This window comes from Mercurialis annua, linkage group LG1-X, assembly GCF_937616625.2.
Source record: "Mercurialis annua linkage group LG1-X, ddMerAnnu1.2, whole genome shotgun sequence".
NCBI lineage: Eukaryota > Viridiplantae > Streptophyta > Magnoliopsida > Malpighiales > Euphorbiaceae > Mercurialis > Mercurialis annua.
In genome coordinates this window covers 69,153,287-69,170,049 of record NC_065570.1, presented here as the reverse complement: position 1 = coordinate 69,170,049, position 16,763 = coordinate 69,153,287, and the positions used below count along the sequence as shown (strand labels likewise).

At 32.3% G+C, this 16,763-nt stretch overlaps 2 protein-coding genes across 3 annotated transcripts; one reads left to right on the top strand and one right to left on the bottom strand.

Annotated features, from left to right (window-relative positions):
- The first annotated feature begins 657 nt into the window (after window positions 1-657).
- Window positions 658-7,959, top strand: LOC126685281 (pre-mRNA-splicing factor ATP-dependent RNA helicase DEAH7). 2 transcript variants are annotated; one of them, XM_050379550.2, is made up of 17 exons: window positions 658-897; window positions 1,038-1,171; window positions 1,257-1,502; window positions 1,588-1,664; window positions 2,159-2,414; window positions 2,795-2,968; window positions 3,060-3,205; window positions 3,375-3,472; window positions 3,568-3,676; window positions 3,871-4,048; window positions 4,155-4,384; window positions 4,476-4,652; window positions 5,007-5,078; window positions 5,186-5,362; window positions 5,827-5,888; window positions 5,967-6,119; window positions 6,221-7,959. In XM_050379550.2, the coding sequence occupies exons 2-17, from the start codon at window positions 1,045-1,047 to the stop codon at window positions 7,818-7,820; spliced, it is 3,882 nt and encodes a 1,293-aa protein (XP_050235507.1). In that variant the 5' UTR covers window positions 658-897; window positions 1,038-1,044; the 3' UTR covers window positions 7,821-7,959. The 2 variants fall into 2 exon arrangements, with proteins under 2 accessions (XP_050235507.1, XP_050235506.1); XM_050379549.2 differs by having other exon boundaries at window positions 1,251-1,502.
- Window positions 7,960-9,465: 1,506 nt separating this feature from the next.
- On the bottom strand, window positions 9,466-10,121 carry LOC126664769 (elicitor peptide 6). The gene is made up of 2 exons (XM_050357313.2): window positions 9,788-10,121; window positions 9,466-9,696 (listed from the first exon to the last, which is right to left on the bottom strand). The coding sequence occupies exons 1-2, from the start codon at window positions 9,986-9,988 to the stop codon at window positions 9,601-9,603; spliced, it is 297 nt and encodes a 98-aa protein (XP_050213270.1). The 5' UTR covers window positions 9,989-10,121; the 3' UTR covers window positions 9,466-9,600.
- Between the last annotated feature and the right edge of the window lie 6,642 nt (window positions 10,122-16,763).

Here is a 16,763-nt window from a genome sequence, read left to right as displayed (position 1 = left end):
TTATCTTAATTATTTTATCACCGAGACCCGACGCCACTGACAACTATTCAACCAACTGATCCACCGGCGGAACAGCTCCTCCTCACCTGGTGAGGAACACATCTGCTCTTGAGAAGGGGCAGCTGTCAAAGCGTAGCAAACTGCTAAGTCGTGGGTTTAAATTTTCCAACAACCGCTTCTTCTCTCTAATTATATATAAAAAAAAAAAATTCTAACTTTATACTGAGTAAAATATTAATATAATATATATTGATGAATGGTATTTATATGATCTATTTTATAAATATATTTAATAATGAGTCACTTATTAGTATAATATTTTATTTTAAATAACTTATTATTTAAGTTTAAATTTAAATTCAAAGTTATTTGAGTTTTATTTTACTTTACATATATGTTTTTAAAATTTGAGATATTTAATCGTAATTATTGTTATTATTAATATTATTAGTTGATAAATATATTTATTAATTAATAAACATTATAAATTACGTGCGAAAGTTATGCGTATTTAAAATTCTAGTGCATAAAAGAGAGATTCTATTTTCTCTTTTATTTTAAAATACTAAAATAACCTTATATTTATCTAATTTTCTAATTTCCTCAAAAACCCTAGATTGCCACTTTTATCTCTTTTATCCATTAATTAACCCCACTAAAATTTCGTTCGATTTTAATTTTGTTATTTTATTGTCCATCCTCTTCTGATACAAAACGTGTCCAAAATATTACTAATAACAGTCAAATTAATCAAAAGTCGGTTCTCCAAATTTCTTCCGGAAAAGAAAAAGGAATTGTAAGAAAAAACCAATCGCTCTCTGATTCAACTGCACACAGTTTCAATTAAACCCTAGAAGCTCGCTCTTCTCTCTACGGCAGCTTAGATTTCAATTACAGGTAAATGGTTAATTGTTTTGATTTTAGCTGCATTAGCTTTCTAACTCTATAGAATCTAATTATGATTGTTTCAATTAATCATTGAAGTACTAATCAGTTAATTATTGATGAATTGACTGTTTATGCAATTTTATGATCAGTGGAATCATGGATATAGACGCGACAGTAGTAACAATGGAACCTGAAAAGAGTAATGAGAGAGGTGGATTGTTATTTGTTCCTCCTGGCAAGGATAGACTAGAATTCAAACCTCCTCAAAGAAAATCACTTTTGGGTACTTATTTCTTTCATTTGAGTGTCTTTAAATTTTAATTTTTGATATCTAATTGATTAAATAATTTGAAATTTAATAGGTTTAGATGTGCTAGCTATTGCAAAACGAGAAGGAAGTTGTTCTGATAGTTATGGTGCATTTAAAGTTCCAAAAGAAAGAGTTTCTGCTACTTCTGTTGCGGCCGCCGCATCTATGGAGGAAGGAGAGCTTGAGTCTTTTTCATCTAGCATAGATGATGAAGGAATGGTTAATAGAGTTTCTGATGGCGTTCATAATAATCATGTGAATAGACGGTATCGTGATACATCTACACGTGAGATTACTCATGGAGGTACTTAGATAAATTTGCTATCTTTTGTTGATTTAGTTCAAATTGTTTTCCCTCATTTTATATTTTTCTAATTATGAAATTGCAGAAAGTACCGTGACTCGAGAAGGATCAGTTAATGATAAGTATGAAAGTCATCGATCTAGATATAATAAACTTTCAGAGGTAAGTTAGCTGATCCTTTGATACGAAATTGCTCTTTTTATGATACACTTCAGTTAGCAATTTGATCTTTTGTATTGGCATCTCAAACTTGTCGCTAGTGCTGTTTTTCTTTTCAGTGCTATTGTTACATGGTTTGCTGGAATATTAGGTGGCTGTTTGGCAATCTTTAGAATGATCTGCATTTCAACTTTAGATGTTGGCTATTCTTGTGGACCTTTTACTAGTAATTGATAGAAATGAAATTCCGATCTGCTGCAATGTTATTTAGCTTCTCTTGTCATATTTTTATTAAGTATGGTTGAGACAAGCCGCATTAACATATCAAGGAAGGATAATGTTTTTGCCAATTTTATTATATTTTAATGCTCAAATTATCAAGCTTCTTGATCACTTGTTTTCCTTATATTAGTACTCATGTAGGGTAATTAATTTTTATGACTTGAAAATCTTTGTGCTATGTAAGGTTTTAAATAATGAGTTTTTCTAATTTGAAGGACGCTGCAACCACTACTGGCAGTTCTCGAAGTATGCGATCTAGGAGTCCTGAGAGTGAGAGGGATGAGCGAAACAGTGGGAGAAGAAACTCTAAGGATAATTATAGGAGTGATAGCAGGAGAATGAAATACAGGCACTCTAATGAGCGTGAAGAGTGGAGTCGAGGAAGGGAATCACGCAATTCGTATGAACGAGAATATGATAGAGATTATGATAGAAAACGGGGACGATATGAAGGTTCAAGGCGGACACCAGGTATATATATATGTCATGTCTTGTCTTTGTCTCTTGCTCTCTTGTTGTATGTATTCGACTTTATGCATAATTTGGAAAATTAAAAAGTAAAAGTAAAATAATATGAAAATGGGACATGATGCAAACAACATAACTCTTCTTGGTGAAAGTAAGCTTTTCTAAATTAAACTTGTTTTTTTGGTATCCCCATCCTCAACCCACTCCCCCCTATAACACCGGGTTAAAATTTAGATTGATAAATAAAGGAGAGAGAGAGAGAGAGAAAGTTTTCCCAATTGCTCCATGAACACTAAACACGTGATAACTTTTTTTCTTATAACTTTGCTGTTGAATTTGGATATTGTGTATTTCAATATCAAATTTAAATGGGGATTTTGCAGGCAGATCAGATTGGGATGATGGGAGATGGGAATGGGAAGAATCACCTCGCAGGGATAGTCGCTCAAATAGTAGTAGGCGCAGTCAACCTTCGCGTTCCCCAATGTATGTTGGGGCATCGCCCGACGTACGATTAGTTTCTCCATGGTTGGGTGGCCATACTTCTTCTTCTACTGGTATGTCGAAGAGGTTTTTTAATCTATTGAAATTGGGTATGGCTCTGTTTTTTTATGATTAGGCTTATAATTTCATCTTTGGGAAGCGCAGGTTCTGCTGCTTCTCCATGGGATCACATTGCTCCTTCCCCAGTTCCTATACGCGCTTCTGGACAGTCGGCCAAGTCTTCTAGTTCTAGACATGGTGAGAGGTCACATCAACTTACTTTCTCCTCCAAAACTTCACAATCATTAGAGGTAACATATTTTTGATCAGTTTAGTGTCTTTTGTTTGCTTATTATAAAAAGTAGTTAATTTTATTCAGCTTTTTTATAAATTTAGATTATGGGTCTGCATTTCCTTGATCAATTGTCTATCAAGTATGTTAATGTTAGTCATTCATTGTTTAACATTACATATGTGTAGGGGGAAGGAGAAGATAAACCTACATCATCAGAGGAACATCATTATGAGATTACCGAAAGCATGCGCTTGGAGATGGAGTACAATTCTGATAGAGCATGGTAATATGTTTCTTATATGTTTTTCTTTTCACGAATTTAGTTCTGGAGTTATTTAAATATATTCTCTGCTAATAGATTTTGATTTCATTCTCTAGGTATGACAGAGAAGAAGGTAACACAATGTTTGATGCTGATAGCTCATCATTTTATCTTGGAGATGACACCTCATTGCAGAAAAAAGAGGCAGAATTGGCCAAAAAACTGGTATGATTAATATGTTTAGTAAAATATTTTCTTTTCTTTTCATCTCTAAAAGTGTGAATTTGTTTGCACTGTTGACATTTTGGCTGATCAATAATACATTTAATGAAAATGACACTTGCTCAAAGCAAGAGGCTATCATTTGCGATATATGCACTATCTTATGATATATGCAATCATTTGCACCTTTAATACAGGTTCGAAGAGATGGCTCCAAAATGACACTTGCTCAAAGCAAGAGGCTATCTCAGCTTACTGCTGATAATGCTCAGTGGGAGGATCGGCAGCTATTAAGATCCGGAGCAGTACGGGGTACTGAAGTCCAGACTGAGTTTGATGATGAGGAAGAGCGCAGAGTCATTCTTCTTGTACATGGTACGATTGAAGAGAACATTATATGAGCCTTGTCGTTTTATTCATAAACAACACTAGATGATTGCTCTCTGCTTATGTTAAACCTTTTTTTCATGTGTTATCATAGATACAAAACCTCCTTTTCTGGATGGTAGAGTTGTTTTTACCAAACAAGCGGAGCCTATCATGCCAATTAAAGATCCCACCTCAGATATGGCCATTATTTCACGTAAAGGATCTACTCTGGTTAGAGAAATTCATGAGAAGCAGAGTATGAATAAGTCACGCCAGCGATTTTGGGAGCTTGCTGGCTCAAAACTTGGTGATATTCTAGGTGTTGAGAAGACAGCTGAACAGGTACGGTACTTAATCTTTTCAATTCCTTTTTCCTTTTCTCTTTTCGAAAACATAGCGTATTGGTCTAAAACTAATTCTGTGTTGATCATAGATTGATGCTGATACTGCTACTGTGGGTGAAGAAGGTGAAGTTGATTTTAGGGAAGAGGCAAAATTTTCACAGCACTTGAAAAAGGAGGAAGCTGTGAGTGATTTTGCTAAGTCAAAAACCCTTGCTGAGCAGCGGCAATATCTTCCCATATATTCAGTACGGGATGATCTATTGCAGGTTTGAGATATCTTTTTCTAATCTGCTACTTTTATGTTCAATGCTGCCATAATTGATTTTGTTTTTCTGAATTTTCTATAGGTAGTTTTGTTTGGGCAGTCTTAAAGTTTAGCATATTTATTATCTATTGGTACTGCTTCCTTTCTGAGTAATGTTTGATGTATCTTTAGGGTTTCATCATGTAACATAAAGAATTCAGGTTAAAAGGCTTTTTGTCGCCTTTTGTACTACTGCATTGCACTTAGAATCTTTACACAGGTTTTCTTTTGCTTGTTGCTAATTAGCTGTACCTATCAAAGCAAACTTCTTTGAGGCCCTGTTTTGTTCACTCTGTTTCTTGATATGTAATCACAGGTGATTCGTGAAAATCAAGTAGTTGTTGTTGTTGGAGAAACTGGTTCTGGAAAGACAACTCAACTGACTCAGGTTTGCACATGCTTTACATTCTCTATTTTATGATTTTCTAGCTTTACAAGAGTTGGGGTATAGGCAGCTCACAAACTAAAAGGTCAACATGTTGATTTTGTTGACAGTATCTCTATGAAGATGGGTATACAAACAATGGCATAGTGGGGTGCACCCAACCAAGGCGTGTAGCAGCCATGAGTGTTGCAAAAAGAGTTAGCGAAGAGATGGAAACTGATTTGGGAGATAAAGTTGGTTATGCTATTCGTTTTGAGGATGTGACTGGGCCAAAAACTATAATAAAGGTGGGTGCTTTTATAATCTTTGCTAGTAGACACGTACATTGTTTTTTCGGTACATTCTGATAAGTTGGGCTGTAGTGCTGAATCTGCTAATGCATAAATTTTTCATTTTGCATTAAACGATTCTTCTGTTAGAAAGAGAAATAAAATGCATTAATCAGGAGAAACATTAAGACCTTTGGTATTGTCTGATATCAAAATTTGAAATATTTCCAGAAATCAAAAGCACTGGAATGCTATAAATGATCTGGATTAGGATGAGAGTTTGAAAATCAGGAGATGAATGTTCTGAGACTAGGATTCTTGTTAAAATTGATCGTCTTAACTGTCTAAGATATGATATCATTATACCAGATGTTTACCATAATTTTCTTTTACTTCTCATTATATGTCATGGACCTCATGGTTACTCCAACTTGAACTTCTTTAAGGGAGTCAATTCTAATTTTCTGTGCTCAATTGTGCAGTATATGACAGATGGAGTGCTTTTGCGGGAAACTCTGAAAGATTCTGATCTCGATAAATACCGGTGTGTATATGTTTTTTTAATTATTATTTTTATTTTCCGGAAATTAGAATGTAGCTTCATTAAATATGATTGTTGCAGGGTTGTAGTCATGGATGAAGCTCATGAGAGATCGTTGAGCACAGATGTGTTGTTTGGGATATTAAAAAAGGTTGTTGCCCAGCGTCGTGACTTTAAGCTAATTGTGACATCTGCAACTTTGAATGCTGAGAAATTTTCAAATTTCTTTGGAAGGTATTTTTTTTCCTTTGCTTTCAAAATAAGGCTGCATCTCAACATAAAGAATGTGTCCTCTATTTAAATTTGTCCATAATTATCTTCTGAATGTGCTGCAGTGTTCCGATTTTCCACATCCCTGGGAGGACATTTCCTGTAAATATTTTGTACAGCAAAACTCCGTGTGAAGATTATGTAGAAGCTGCAGTGAAGCAAGCCATGACCATCCACATTACCAGTCCTCCAGGTGACATTCTTATATTCATGACTGGCCAAGATGAGATTGAAGCGGCTTGTTATGCCCTCGCTGAGCGCATCGAACAACTTATCTCTTCCACAAAGAAAGCAGTTCCTAAACTCTTGATACTACCGATATACTCCCAACTTCCAGCTGATCTGCAAGCAAAGATATTCCAAAAGGCTGAAGATGGGGCACGCAAATGCATTGTCGCCACCAACATCGCCGAAACCTCTTTGACTGTTGATGGAATTTTTTACGTGATCGACACTGGGTACGGTAAAATGAAAGTTTACAATCCAAGGATGGGTATGGATGCTCTTCAAGTTTTTCCTGCTAGCCGTGCTGCTGCAGATCAGCGTGCTGGACGTGCTGGCAGAACTGGTCCTGGCACATGCTATAGGCTTTATACAGAGAACGCATACCTAAACGAAATGCTGCCCAGTCCAGTGCCTGAGATCCAGAGGACCAATCTCGGGAATGTGGTTTTGTTGCTGAAGTCTCTCAAAATCGAAAACTTGCTTGATTTCGATTTCATGGATCCACCTCCACAGGACAACATCCTTAATTCAATGTATCAATTATGGGTTTTGGGCGCTCTTAACAATGTTGGAGGATTAACTGATCTTGGCTGGAAAATGGTTGAGTTCCCATTAGACCCTCCGCTGGCTAAGATGCTCTTGATGGGTGAAGAACTAGAATGTTTAAATGAGGTTTTGACAATTGTATCGATGCTTTCAGTGCCATCAGTCTTTTTCCGACCCAAAGACAGGGCAGAGGAGAGTGATGCGGCCAGGGAAAAGTTTTTTGTTCCCGAGTCTGATCATTTGACCCTGCTCAATGTTTATTTGCAATGGAAAGAGCACCAGTATCGCGGAGATTGGTGTAATGATCATTTTCTGCATGTCAAAGGATTACGAAAGGCGAGAGAAGTTAGATCCCAGCTGCTGGATATTCTGAAAACTTTAAAAATCCCATTGACTTCTTGCGGGCATGAGTGGGACATTATACGAAAAGCCATATGTTCTGCATATTTCCACAATGCAGCGAGACTAAAAGGTGTTGGAGAATACGTGAATAGTAGAAATGGAATGCCATGTCATCTACACCCCAGCAGTGCGCTATATGGTCTAGGTTACACTCCAGAGTACGTGGTGTATCATGAATTGATTTTGACGACGAAGGAGTACATGCAGTGTGCTACTGCAGTGGAGCCGCAGTGGTTGGCAGAACTGGGACCGATGTTTTTCTCTGTGAAGGATTCAGATACATCGTTGTTGGAGCACAAGAAAAAACAGAAAGAAGAGAAAACCGCCATGGAAGAGGAAATGGAAAATTTGAGAAAGGAGCAAGCTGATGCCGAGAGGGAAAGCAAAGAAAGGGACAAGGCAAAGAGGGCTAAGCAGCAACAGCAAGTTTCGATGCCAGGCTTCCGCCAAGGCGCTTCCACTTATTTAAGACCAAAAAAATTTGGTTTGTAAACATCACCTTATGTTGTTTCTCTATCCCAAAATTAGCTCATGTAAACAAACATAGAGAAAATGTAATCTAGAGGGAAGATAAACTGACCAGAGAAGCAAGTGTATGATGTTTTGAAGTAAAAATTTAATATTTTGGTTATTTTATTTTCATTTTAATCATGCAGGTCTCTCCCCTCTCCTTCAGGATTTGTGGACTGAAAGCCAGTCAGTTATTCAAGTTCTTGATTTTCCCAGCAACATTTGAAAAAATTACTAGTTGTAAAAAACATTGTCTGATGCATTTATTTTATTAAAGCTATGTTACAAAGTTTAATTAGAAGAAAGAGTCATTTGGTCAGCATTAATCAAATTTTTCATGTTCAAAAGTGCTCGAGAATTCGCGAATTGCTTAAAGTCTGTTCAGAAATAAAAATGTTGTAATGAAGAATGCTGAAATGAAAAATAACAAATATTGAAGCAAAAAACAGGAAACATAAAACATTGAAATAGGAAACAACTGAACAGTTTTTTTTTATATATATATAAAAACTGATTATAAATATACAATTTTAGAGTTTCAAAAAATGTTAAAACTCTAGGACTGGATTATCGTATAATATATTTGTTAGATTTTAAAGAATGACAGTAAACCGGCAAGAGCTTCCCAAGATCGAAGCAATAACTGCATGGTCATCCTCATCACTATTATTATCATGATCCGTGGAACTACACTGAGTTAGAATAAGCTCCAACCCGGACCCGTATCAATGTTCTTTTTTTAAAAAAATAGAAATAGGATTTGAAGTAAATTCAGGGTCAGATGAAGGTTGACTCCGGAGTTCCGAAAAGTGAAATAAAAATTAAATTTGACTAAAAACAATTATGAAATCCGCCACAGATAATGAATGGCACCCAATAACGAAGACAGGGTAGCTTGGCCTCTAACTCAATTTAAATATTAAAAAAAAATCAAAACATAAATAAAAGTGTTCTACTTTAAATTTTTAATAATTATATTTTTTATATATATTTATTGTGGTATTATATGTAAATGTTTTTTTATTAAATTGCACCCTACTTGAAATTATATTGTCTGGCTACGTCTCTGATGGCACCGGCATTAATTTCCATTCTAATTTGTTCACTCTCTTCCATTTCAAGAGAGGCGGTGGAGGTGGAAGAGGAGGAGGAAAGAATGCTCAAAAACTATATGCATATGCCTCTTATGATCAACATGGATATCAAAATCACAAGTGTGGATTGATGGCCTAAAATATTAATGTATATTTTGCACGTACTAATTGACTTATCAATATATATTAGTAATGTTTTATTTTAAATAATAGGTTTTGTTTTGAAAATTGAGATGCAAACACTGTTGCAGGAGTTCGTTGCAGGAAACTCCTGCAACAGTGTTTGCAAAATATGACACGTATTGTAGAATGGGTTTTTAAATGGCTAATTGCCCATTTAATTTTGAACAATTAACACATGTTATATTTTGCAAATACTGTTGCAGGAGTTTCCTGCAACAGTGTTTGCAGGAAATTATTGTTCTTATTTGTTTATGTTATATGAAAAAATAAAAAATAAAAAACTTCACAAACTGCTATAACATTTATACAGTAGATAATGAGACATTAATTCAACAATAGAGAGAGAGAGAGAAAGAAAATGTAGTAGGTATAGCAAAGGCAAGCCAGCATTTAGTAATATACATAAATATATATGAAGTTAAAGCTTGACATGATGTAGCAACAGATGCCAAAAAACAAAAACTATAGTGAAAATGGTGGAATACTTAATTAATCTGCGGCCCACCTCCGGTGCTTACCGGTGGCCGGGGAGGTGGCCTTGGACGTCGTCTCATAGCAAAAAACATTGGGTGGGCATCTCCCTGTATAGTATAATTTGTAATCAACTATTAGCAAGAATTTAAACTATAAAACCTTTTTTTTCTTCACGATCAGTAGTATAGAGAGACTTACAGTAGTGGAAGTAGGATCTGTTTCCGTTGCCGTTGCGGTTGAAGAAGAAGAAGAAGAAGAGCTGCAAGTTTGATGGGATGTTTTAATAATTTCAAGACCTAAACACTTGAGAAGTGCCTCTAATAGAAAACAATAATGAGTAGTATTACTGATACGACAACCATTGTTACTTGTTTCTTCTTCTTCTTCTAAAACCTTCATCTTCTTCTTTAAGCTGCTTCTACCTTCTGTTTATCTTTGATATATTGTAAACCCTAGATGACCACACAGACACAGTCTTTATTTTGGTGTCTTAAATGCTTGTTTGCTGCTCTACACTACATCTGCTTGTCCTCTTCTCATGCATTCAATGTTATTTATTTATTGTATTTTCATTCTTCACCAAAATATCCTCCTCGTCAATTTTTTATCCTCTTTTTCTTTATTTTTCTGAAAAGAAGAAGATTTTTTTAAAAAAAATCAATGAATTTAATACCCTAACAAAAATTAAAAAAATGTAATAAACGGGGTCTAGAGAAAATATTTGATGAATAAAAAGAGGTTGAATAAGACGATTGAAAAAAGAGCATTACGAAATCAAAATGAAGGTGAACATTACAGGAAAATCTCTCATAGTACTTTCTTTTAACACAAATAATGTGCAGAAATTGATCATAATATATAGCACAATTTTTTAAAATAGCACTCCTTCCATCCTATATTATGTTCCATTTATTTTTATAAACGAATTAAGAAAAGAATAATTTTCAATGCAACGGTTGCGCCACGTCATTCGTGCAACAAATTAATGAGGCGTTTGTCATGTGTGAATATTTAATGATAAAAAAATAAATAAAAATTTCTATTGCAGATGCTTATTGATTTGTTGTAGAAATAATATGACATATCTGTTGTGCGGGATAGACACTCTTAAGAAAATATTTCGTATTTTTGTCTTTTCATATTTTTTTATATTTTGCCCTATTAATAATAGTGAAAAGTTTTCATATAATTTCTTTAAAATGACTAAAAAAAGGAAATTCAATATTAAAATATTTTAAAAATAAAAAGAAAAAGAAAATTTTTAAAATAGAACATCTGAAAATGTCAAATGGAACTTCTAAAACGGAACAGAGGGAGTAATAGTAAATGTTTAGTTTCAATTAAAATGAAAGTTTAACAGAAAAAGAACAGTTTTATTAAAATCTACATGGAAAAAATAATTATTTCAATTTCATAATGTTATCATTTTGTAAATATATCTTTAAAAAATAATTTAGATAGTAAAACCTATCAACTTTATGAATCGGGATAAAAAAATATTCAGAGCATGTCTAGTCCGATGCGGACTGTTCTTTTGAATTTATTGACTAAATTGATCACGTTTGAATATAATTATCTTAGTTTACAAAATTGACAAAATAAATTGTCTAAATGATTTTTTGAGCATATGTTTAAAAATATAGATTGAAAATTTATTTTGCCATCTATATATGGGAACAAAGTTTGGACAATATTGTAAGTGAACCTGGTACCATAATGGAATAAGTGTATATAAATGTAATAAACTGTATTAAAGAGAAGGAGAAGAACAGGTAGAGTTTACCTACTCTATAAGCATGTCATATTTATATTACTAATACCAAAATATACCTATCAACTCCATGGTTTTTCTCTGTTTGTCCTTATTCATATTTTAATATCAATTACTAGCATTTAAGCTTTGTGTCTTTTTCTAAGAAGAATCCCACTTTAACAATGTATACTTCTTATTTTATCTTTTTTTTATAATTACATATCCAAAATTGACCACTTAAATAAGAATATACTTTATCCGTCTCGTTTATAAAGGAGCATAATCAATTTTATATATAAATTAAAAAATCAATAATTACTAGTATTGTTTTACCTTTATTTAGTACAATCTTATAGTTTATGTATAAAATAGTAGACATTAATTATAAAAAGAAAAAAGAGATACTCCTCCAGTTTTGTTTTAGTTGTCTACTTAGCAGAATGTATTTATCTATAGTTAGTTGTCCATTTAGAATTTTAATGTAATTTTAGCTATTATCTTCTAAATTTATCCATTTTTAATAAGTGACTCTATATTTTAATTTAAAAAACATTTATTAACTAATAGTGTTATATTACTATTTTCTTTATAAATTAAGATAAACGAAGCACTATCTTAGTATGTGTAATATTGGTTAAATGGACAACTAAAAACAAACGGATAGAATATATATAAGAGAGAAATTTCATATAAAATGGCACAAAAATCAAGATACGGCCTTCTCATATGGGACATCAAAAAATGACTTTAATATACTAAAAATCACAAACTTTCGCGCGTTTTTGGTATTTAACATAATCTTTTAATTTTGACATATTTAACATGAATTTTTTAACTTTTTATAGTGTCATTATGCATCCAAAACGGTGTCGGTGTCTTTAATTGCAAAATTTTAAAAATTCGTATACTTTTTTGCCAAAATTAAAAAATTATGTTAGATATCTAAAACACGCGAAAATTTGTGATTTTTGGTGCATTTAAACCTATAAAATTTGAAATAGATCCCTTCTTAAACTAGAAGGAGCGAATATATTTTTTTAGTTTACTATTCTCTCCAATTTATATTTATCGCATTTAACTATTTCCATAGATTAAAAAATATATATTTATTATCTAATCTCGAAAGTTTTAAATTGTTCCTTAAGAAGAGTAATATTTTATGATATTGAACTCTAATTGTGTATTTTGAGTAAAGATATCAAGAGTTGATTTATTTATCTAATTTAATATTTTGTAACTTATATGCTGAATATAGTCTGCCGTTTATCTTTTATATAATATTTATTTTTAATAAAAATGTTATCTTTGAAAAAAAAATTGTTTTATTATTTAGTTTAACTGGTCAAGCATCTAACCCGTATTAAACTATATTAAAAACAAAAACAAAAACCATAGGATAAGTAAATCGATAGGCAGGCAGAGGTCAATAGTCCAATTCATGTCTTCTTTTTATATAGTCAATTAGAAGAAATAGGTACCATCCACAGGCGAAACCAGAATTTCAAATCAAGAGCCGGTTATACAACCCGCCCCTATTCTCACTATAACCGCCCCTATAATAAATAAAACCGCCCCTATTCTGTATTTTATTACAGTGTAGCAAAAATAGTCTTTAAATCTTTTCCGTGAGGAGGGTGGGGCAACCCTTCTTGACCCCCCGGATCTGCCCCAGGTACCATCTGAAGCGAGATTTTCTAAAAATTCATAAATTGTAGTGAATTTACGGATTTTGAATTCATAAAATGTAAGATTTATAAAATTTAAATTTATAAAATGTATAATTTTACCTTTTAAAATGAATATAAAATTAATAAATTTGTCGATTATATTTTTAAAATAATAAAAATTTAAAACAGTCCGTCATTTTTTAAAAATGATGAATTTCAACTTTTATGTCTAGAAGGCGGAATTTAAATATGAAAGATTTTAAAAATTCATGTTATAAAATCTTTCGTAACCAGACAATAAATTTCATTAAAATTTATAAAATTTATAAAATTTATAAAAATCCAGATCCTTTAATTTCTCAATTCAAATGATGTTTATATTTAATTGGCTAAATCTACCGCTGCCTACTTTAAATTCTTCTAAATAATAGATATAGAACTATAAAATAAAATCTCATTTTAAAGTCCAATTGTAATATATAGGTTCCTGAAAACTATTGTTTGAAACCAATGAATTATAGTTCAAATGATATATAAAACATTTGGTAGTAATTTGTTAAAGTTGTGAGTTTATTTTCTCCAATATACGCTCTCTTCCTCAATAATTAAAAAATTGTTGATTGGTATACATAAATATTTTTCTAACATTGTGAATAAAATTAGATAATATATTATTAAAATAATATTAATAATTCAATTTTTAATTAATTTATTTATATATTTAATAATACATTATATTATTTTTGGTTAAATTTATAGATGACATAATGAGTATTAATCTATATCAATATTTTTTATAATTAAAATTTTATAAATCATTTTAAAATATTTTGATTTAAAAAAATATGTTTGTTTATGTGTTTTTAATGATATTTTTTTAATTCAATAAATAAATAATTAACTGTTTTATTCAAATTTAATGTCAAACGTGGTAGATTTCTGAGCTATGAAAGCAATTTCATTTGATTTTTTTTAAGGATCATTTGGCTTTTATTAGTGAAAAGTTATGAAGAACACAAAGGAAAAAGAAGAGGATCCAAAACACTTATGTTAACACGTGCAATCATCCTGAAGTGCACGTGCAGTTGGCTTTTCTTTTTCATTAATTTTAAAATAAAAGAGGATGAAGAACGAAAAAGATAATGATCTTTTCCTTAAGGGTTCATCCGATCAATAAAAAAATATTTAATTTTAATTAAAATATCACTAATTAATGTTAGAGCAAATTACTCTAAGACCCCTCATATTTGTCATAATTTACAGTTTGGTACCCCTTGTTTTGAAAATCAAACGATTTGGTACCTCAGTTTTGATTGTGTAAACTATAAGACCCTTCTGTTAAATATAGGTACCAAATCGATAACGGAATGAAACGTGGGGTACCAAATCGTTTGCAAAACGTTTGAAAATGAGGTACCAAATCGTTAAAATAATTAAATTTGAGGTACCAAATCTTTTACATAATTAAAACTGAGGTACCAAATCGTTTGAAAGTAAATATCAAAATTATGAACGGAACTAACAGAAGGGCCTAATAGTTTAAAAAATCAAAACTGAGGTACCAAATCGTTTGATTTTCAAACAAGAGGTACCAAACTGTGAATTATGACAAACGTGAGGGGTCTTAAAATAATTTGCTCTTAATGTTATATTGATTAATTAGATATGGGGGTTAGGGTTTAAGGACTTACAACTTTTTGATCAATCTCTTCTAGTTAAACAAATGTGGCAACTTATTCAAACACCTAACTCCTTATTATTAAAATTGCTCAAAGGTCGTTATTTTCCTCATAAGCATATTCTTCGGGTTAAATCTTGTTCTTCACCTTCTTAAGGATGGCGTAGTTTGCTACATGGTCTTTCTTTAATCAAGCAAGGCTTAATACGGCAAGTTAATTCAAGTACAACTCTTTTAACATTTCAAGATCCTTGGATATTGATTTTTTTTTAATCCCCATATGAATCTTGGTATTCGGCTTTATGAGGTTCCAAGTATGTCGCTGGTTTTGTTGGATCCATTAGCTTTTATTTGGAATGAACATTTGATTAGTTTTCTGTTTATTTCTATTGATGCTACTTCTATTATTTCCTTGCCGATGTCTTACTGTTTTCGTCCAGATATATCAATCTGAGTACAAGTTTCTTCTAGTTCTTACACTATGAAGTTTGGTAATGTATAACATCTATCTTACGATATAGGATTAGCAAAGACTATGATTCCTACCTATTTATCTTAAGATTAAGGTTTTCTTATGGCGTGTCATTCATGCAGTTCTTCCGACTGGTGCTAATTTGGCAATTCGAGGTAATGTTTATCTTACATGTGTTCATTATGGTGCAATTGAATCATTTGAGCATTTGTTATAATTTTTCCCCTTTATTCAAACGATATGGTTTCTCTCTCCTTTAGGGTTACAAACTTTGTAGTTATCTTAATTGGTTTGTTGTTTTATGGAAACAACGAGTGTTTGATCTTGCTCGAATGGATTCTTCTTTTTAATCTTTGGGTTTGTTTTGTTTTATTTGTTGGTTCATTAGGAAGTGTTGTTATAAGCTATTTTTTGAAAATGAACATCAGTTTGAAAGGGAGGTTATGACTGTTGCAGTTGAGGCATTTCATAAATTCCCTAACTATCTACCAGTTTTGCCTCAATCTTCTGATGTTCCTGGTTTATTATTATCAGTAACCTGGATTCATCCTCCACTAGGTCTTCTCAAAGTTAATTTTGATGCTTCAACTTCCAAAGATCGTCATTGTGGCTTTTATAGCAGCTGATGCTCGAAATTCTAATGGAAGAATCATTGGTCAATTTACTGCTCAGTTTCAGAATATTTGTCATCTGATATTTTTGAAATTCTAGCATTGTAGATCTTCAAAATTGGGTTAATCTTCGGAAGTGGAATCAAGTGATTATGGAAGGTGACGCTCTTTAGATCTCTCAAGTGATTGGCAATATCACGAATTATAAAATTAGATATTTGCCAAAATATTTGGCGTTTTCGATCTTCTCTTCTTCATTACTCAGTTCAACATGTTAACAAACGGTTTAATGGCGTACCTTATGAATTAGCTTCTTTAGCTAAATTCTTACATTTACAAAGTTTATAATTGTTTGTAAACGCTTATTTCATCTATCACATACTGTTAGGTGTTTACGATTCTAACAAAAAATCATAACAGTGTATTGAATGAACGCGGGCGTGCCAGTAAATGGATTCTGATTTTATGCAAACTTGACTACGTAACAAGCAATTGGGGCTTGATTAACCTTATAACAAGTACTACAAAAATTTCCTAAGTAAACGATAATGAAAATACTGAGAATAGATTTAATTCAAACCGTAAAAGCGTTTACAACATCGAATAGTAAAAAAATACAAGTGTTTGTGTAAGCTTTTTGCCGTTGGATGGTGCTTTGTGGAATTTGTTCAGGGTCTTTGACGAGGGAGTCTCCTATTTATAGGGCTTATAAAAACGGTTAAAACCTCTTTGAAATGCTTGATGTTACTTTATAATTGCTCGAGGCACCATTTTTGTACTTTTTGCCCACGTTTTTCCTCTCTTCGATTGGAATTTTTTTCACGTTGCATATTGCATGCTTCACGCCCACAATTTTTTAAATGCAGTTATCTACTCATGTGCACACGTCTTGATGTCTTCCCAACTTCCAGAAGTTTGATTTTCGTGTTTTTCGATACAAGGCAATTTCTTGCCTACTTCTCTTGTTTTCTTCAATAGCTTTAATCTCTTGTA

Bases quoted from the DNA above. Each gene is read 5' to 3' on its own strand.
- LOC126685281 (XM_050379549.2), top strand. From the start codon at position 1,045: ATGGATATAGACGCGACAGTAGTAACAATGGAACCTGAAAAGAGTAAT. The intron at 4,385-4,475 runs GTACGGTACTTA...TGTTGATCATAG, and splicing joins TTGAGAAGACAGCTGAACAG to ATTGATGCTGATACTGCTAC. The intron at 6,120-6,220 runs GTATTTTTTTTC...AATGTGCTGCAG, and splicing joins TTTTCAAATTTCTTTGGAAG to TGTTCCGATTTTCCACATCC.
- LOC126664769 (XM_050357313.2), bottom strand. From the start codon at position 9,988: ATGAAGGTTTTAGAAGAAGAAGAAGAAACAAGTAACAATGGTTGTCGT. The intron at 9,697-9,787 runs GTAAGTCTCTCT...TATACTATACAG, and splicing joins CAGATCCTACTTCCACTACT to GGAGATGCCCACCCAATGTT.